Source organism: Prosopis cineraria, unplaced genomic scaffold (genome assembly GCF_029017545.1).
Source record: "Prosopis cineraria cultivar Desert tree isolate PC_DT_omini unplaced genomic scaffold, ASM2901754v1 PC288, whole genome shotgun sequence".
In the NCBI taxonomy this organism is placed as follows: Eukaryota; Viridiplantae; Streptophyta; class Magnoliopsida; order Fabales; family Fabaceae; genus Prosopis; species Prosopis cineraria.
Genome location: NW_026555615.1, coordinates 5,306 through 11,430, shown reverse-complemented (window position 1 = coordinate 11,430; position 6,125 = coordinate 5,306). Strand labels below are relative to the sequence as shown.

General features: G+C 30.3%; 1 protein-coding gene across 1 annotated transcript; it reads left to right on the top strand.

The window, feature by feature from the left end:
* Positions 1–287: 287 nt before the first annotated feature.
* On the top strand, positions 288–1,904 carry LOC129296235 (uncharacterized acetyltransferase At3g50280-like). Its single transcript, XM_054934830.1, has one exon. The coding sequence runs from the start codon at positions 416–418 to the stop codon at positions 1,844–1,846; it is 1,431 nt and encodes a 476-aa protein (XP_054790805.1). The 5' UTR covers positions 288–415; the 3' UTR covers positions 1,847–1,904.
* Positions 1,905–6,125: the final 4,221 nt, after the last annotated feature.

The following is a 6,125-nucleotide window of genomic DNA, read 5'->3' as shown; positions in this document are numbered from 1 at the left end:
ATTTGTTACACAAGATGAATGTTAATTATTTTTGAAAAGATTTAAACTTAAAGAAGTTTATTTTTTAAATTATTTCTCCCTCCATTTATTTAAGATTATAAAATATAGATAAAATTTGAGTTAAAACTTTTTTTTAGGGGATAAGAGAGGCTTTGAAGGGAAAAGTGAAACTTTTCTTCTGAAATAGGAGGCAATTGAATTTTTTTAAGAGGACAATTGAAAGATTTTGGATCATTTTGCATAATTTTTTTTAAGTCTTGTGGGGAAAGTTGCCCCCATAAGCCAAGACGTAGATACGTTCCTGACATCCACATGATTCTACGTCGATACGTCGCTGCTTTGTTTGATATAATCTTGTTGGCCTGTAAAAGGCCAAAGACCAGCAATTGCAAAGTGAAAGCAACTCTATTCCAATATGGAAGCCATCCGATTGATCTCCACAACTACAGTTCAAGCTCGAAGCCATGTTAACAATGGCGAATCACCACAGCTAATTGACCTGAATCCATGGGATCTTCAGTATCTGCTTCTTGAACATGGTCAAAAGGGACTTCTTTATCACAAACCCACTTCATCATCATCGTTTGAACACGCAGAGACAGTGATCCAGCACTTGAAGGACGCGCTTTCTTCCGCCCTCGATTTCTACCTACCCCTCGCCGGCCGTCTTGCAGTCATTGCCAACGAGGATGACGACACCTCCTCCGTCTTCGTCAGTTGCAACAATGCTGGAGTAAGCTTTGTTCATGCCATTGCTGAGAATACTACAATTGCAGACATTGTGGAACCCACTTATGTTCCTCCATTTCTCTGCTCTTTTTTCCCAACTGGAAATTTGAATAACTTTGAAGGAACAAGGGTACCATTAATGGCGGTTCAAGTAACAGAGCTAGTGGATGGCATCTTCATCGCTTCGTCGACGAACCATTGTCTTGCTGATGTGAAGCCGGGCTGGGATTTTTGGAATGCATGGGCAGAGATCTCCCGAAATGGTTTAAACCACATAGCTTCAGATTCACAGCTCGCTACATTTGAAAGATGGTTTCCTCATGGTCACATTGAACGTCCTTTACGAATTCCATACAAAGAAATAATGGAGAATTATAGGAAGGGATCTACTAATTCAGTTCAACCAGGTCCATTCTCTAGGAGGATCTTTCACTTTAAAAGGGAAAAAATTGCTGAACTCAAAGCAAAAGCTAACTCAGAGGTCGAGGATGTTGTCATCAGCAACAAAATCTCCTCCTTGCAAGCTGTGCTCGGCCATGTTTGGAGGTCTGCTATCAGAAATCAGAATCTTGACCCTGAAGAAGAAGTCACTTACGGATTCCTCATATCCGCTAGATCTAGAGTTTCACATCCACCAATACCAGACAACTATTTTGGAATCACAGTGCAGTTCATGACTCCCGTGACGATGAAAGTAAGGGACTTGGTGGGAGATGGAGGCCTTGGGAAGTTTGCATTGGAAATGAACGAGGCAATCTCATCATGCACAGAAGAGAAGATCAAGAAGGACTTTGAAGCTTGGGCGCAAAATCCAAAGATGCGTTCACAACGTGCTATAAATGGGAGGTTTATGGCAACCAGTAGCTCGCCGAGAACTAACTTTTATGACATTGACTTCGGGTGGGGAAGGCCGGAGGCCGTTCGCCTCGGCCCTGCCAATGCAAAGGTATGGAAACTGGCGGCTGATGCCGGAGCAGAAGAAGGTAGCTTCGACTTTGAGATGTGTGCTTCCCATGAAACACTGGAAGCCATGGCAAGGGACTCTGAGTTCATGTCCATGGTATCGCCGTCGGCATCGATGGGTTATCCAATAACCTTGCGTAGGCTTGGTCAATGATAGAAGGAAAGCTTAATGTAATATTTCGTATGTCGTTTGTTGGCATTGGTTGCAAAGAGTGCTCCAAATTTCTTTATTTTACGTTTGTTGCATCATGAATGGTAGTTTCCGGCTATGTTGTATGTATCGTTTCATTGCGGTTTGATGGAAACTTTGTCTTCATGTATTATATATTACATAGTATTTATTTAAGTGTAAAGGAATTAATGTTTTCAAAATTATATTATGCAACCATGCGTATAATTAAATATTATATTCTCTGAAAAAACATCCAACATTTTAAATTATTTGTTCTAGCAATTTCATTTCTAAAGTAATTAAAATATAATATATTTGCGCATGATGATAAATATTTAATGATAACAATTAAAAATGTTGATTGAGACTTAAGTTGATGAAAATGTCACTTGTCTAGCCAAGTGATCTAAGTTAAAGTGCATTTTTGCTACCCTTTAATTACTTTTGCGATGAAATTGCTATGATTCAAATGATTTAAAACACTGGATACTTCTCATAAAATAGTTCAAGGATAAAAATGCACCTTAATTTGGATCCACTTGACATGATAGGTAGCATTTTCAATCAAATTTAAGTCCCAACCAACATTTCTAAGAGTTAATGTTGGGTTATTTAACATAGGGGTAAATATGCTATATTTTAATTATTTTAGGAATAAAATTAGTTCAACAAATAGTTTAGGATATTAGGTCCTCCTTGAAGAATGGTTTAAGAGTAAAATACACCTTAACCTAAAGGAAAAACTTGAGATAACAAATCAATGACATGTATTATAAATAGGATAAAAAATTTATTCTCTCTTTGCCTAATAAATATGACATAAGGGAATATGTTTATATATCACAATGTTTTAAAAATCAGATCGAATGTCAAACCGAAAAAGCTAGTAGGTCATGCTTTTTACGATTCAACTGGTTTGACTATCGGTCTAACTAATGATAAAATAATTAGATAAAAATATAAAGATTAATATAAACTAATAAAAATAAAATTTTAGAATAGATAAAAGTAAAAAAAGTAAAATGCATTTAATAACTAAAAATAACAAATATTTTTATAAATATCAAAAGATAGGATATAACTAATAATTTTTATGCATGACTTATATTTTATATAATGTAGTTTGATTTATTTAGTCTTATTTATTTTTTAATAAAAATTTATTTAATATTTAAGACGCATTCCAATTACTTTATATGTTTTCTAAGTATAAAAAAACAAAACACAAAATTGAGAGTCATTGTCTTTTCAAGTGAATGGGCTGTGACAAAGTTATAAATTTTCATGAGGTTAAAATATTTTAGAAGCTTTTGAAATGATCCAAAGGCGACTAGAGATATCCAAAACAATTAGGAAGGCACCGAAGACTTTTAGAATACATTGATATGATCTTAAGATCTAAATATCTCTAGAAAAGTATGGAGAGTACATGGAGTATTTAGATTATTTTACGATATCTTACTCTTGTATATTTTAGAAATCTCCTTGTAAATATCAAGATTTCTTGTACATATTTTTATAGAATACTCTAGATATTGAAGGTACGTACTATTGGATTGAATTTCAACTGTCCATTAAAGGGATGAAAATTTTTTGAAAGAAGGAGGAGGCTTATATGTACCTCTACCCTTCATTTGTAACCAACCAAAAAAAAGTAATAAAGCTCTCAAGTTCATTTACTCAAATTCTCTACTCTCGATTTATGTGCTTAGCTCTTTTACTCTCTTTACCTACATTATGAGATTTCACTTGACTTAGCTAAAGTTAAGAGGTATATTAAGCTAAAGCAGGTGTGGTTCAAGAAAAGGAAAGTTCGAAGTTCGTGACAAGATGTAGCAGTATTAAAATAAGCACAAGGTTCAAGAGTACTAGAAAAACATACTATTACTTCCTCAATCCTCAAATGTCCATGTACTCCCCGTGCACAAGGTTCAAGAGTACTAGAAAAACATACTATTACTTCCTCAATCCTCAAATGTCCATGTACTCCCCGTTTAATAATCACTCTCTATTCAAAATATAAGTACTTCTTCTTAATTAAATATAGTTTAAAATATAAATAATTTATTACATATAAATTATTTTTTTTAATTTACTCATTATATTTATTAATCTAAATTCTTGTGTAAAGTTATTTTTCACTAATTAGGAAATTTATTGGTAATTGGAATTAATGGTAACAAGAAAAATATATATTTTTGTGAGAACTAATATGGATTTTATTGATATGTGAATTTTAAAAAAATTCTTATATTTTGAACTAGAGGAAGTATTTATTTAGGAATGATAGTTAAATATTTTTAAATTTATTAAAAATTTTAAATTTTAATTTTATTCTTCATTGAAATTATTGATCATAGTTGAATGTCCAATAATTAAAAATTTTTCAATAATTTTGATCATAGGTGAGATTCGATTAAAAATGCCTTATATTTTTCAATGAAGGAAATATTATTTTTTTTTCAAAACATGTTTTATAAAATACTATTTTTTAAAATAATAAAATAAAGACGATTTTAAATAAGCCCATAGACTCGTAGGTCAGCTATTATTGGCACGAGCAAAGTGATGCACACATGACCATAAGTATATAGTTCGAAGATATAGTACTCGTTTGAATTTAATTGAATATAATAAATTATAAAAATAATTAATTAAGTGATAGATTTTAATTATAATTAATTATATTATAACGCAATCTATTTGAATACTGTTTTTTAAAATTAATTTTAACAGAATTGAAGATGTTTTGATAATTTAATCAGAATTAATTTTAGCTATATAAATTACTATATAATTTAATTTTTAAATACTAAATATTAATTTTTTGATGATACAAAGTTTGAATTTTATTAAAAAATAAAAAAGAGAGTTTATTTTATTTTTATTAAATTATGTGCTTTTTTATAATTTTTTTTGGGCATTTCTTTGTAATTTTTTCTAATGCTTTTTGACATACTTTTTCGAAAACGCTCGGCTTATCATCTTGCAGAAAAATTCAATTTTCAGGCCAAAAATCGATTAACGTGGGTGTTGGATAACGTGAGTGTTTGGATAATTTTGTGGAGAGTTAATTTTTTTACCCAAAAAATCAATTCTAAACCATATCCAAACACACACGTAATATAGTCGCGTGTCTAGGTCGATCTATACAAAGAATCAATCAAATCACAGCTTAGGCAATGGAGTTTTCATTTTGGCAGAACTTTAATTAATAATAATAAATGTAATTTAATTATTAGTGAGTCTTAAAAAATATATAATTTAAATTCAGTTTAAAAATTAAAGTAAAAATAATTTTAGCGGTAAAAAAAAATATCTTTTACTTGTTATGTCTAATCATTAGTTATTAATTTTTTTATTTCACTTATTAATTTATTAACAAGAGTCGTGAATTACATGAATTAACATGTCGATAATTATATAAAATTTGATATTAATTATTCAATTATTATAATTAATATTAATAAATTAATAAATAAAATTAATAAATTAATAAATGATGTTATTATTTATTTAACAAACGGATATAATTTTCAACTTTCAGGTCAATAAGGTGAGTTGTCATTGTGCTCGCACTATGGTTGTGGTGATCAATCAGATGTTTTTCATGGGATAGTGTGGCTTGTGTTTGTCTCTACAATTGCTTTATCCTTTTGTATACGACACGTGCTTTAACATATTAACCAGTCGACACATACACAAGTATATGATATTTTAACTCAAATCCTATACATTCAAACCCAAAATTTTAAACCCACTAGATATATTATGAAAAATTGTTGGATTAAAAAGTTTATTTTATAATAAAATCCTACCCCAACAACTTAAGAAATCCTTTTTGTATAAAAGTTTTGTAGTCTCCCCAAGGTAAACTCCACCAACCAAATTGATGATCCTACCATAACATTGCATAATATGTTCTCTTTATTTTAAGAAAATAGGAAAATTCTGTGATTCTTGAATAAATTGATATAATTTTTGGCTTATTTATAAAAAAAAATTGGTATACTGGATAATTGCATTGATTTTCGATTGATTTCGTTCTGATTGAGTAACTGTAATTTCACTATATTCTAGGTTAACAAATTAAAATATTTCTAAAAAGAAAATTATTATCAGATGAGTAGCAATCTTCGTGAAAATCTTGTTGGTCTGCTATCAAATCCAAAAATTAAAATTTCATCATATCAAATAAGATGCACGAAATAACATACTTGAGCGTATTTACTGGAAAAAAAAAATCATATCAACCTTCTCA

What these genes read in the sequence shown, in the direction of transcription:
- LOC129296235 (XM_054934830.1), top strand. Translation starts at nt 416, where the DNA reads ATGGAAGCCATCCGATTGATCTCCACAACTACAGTTCAAGCTCGAAGC.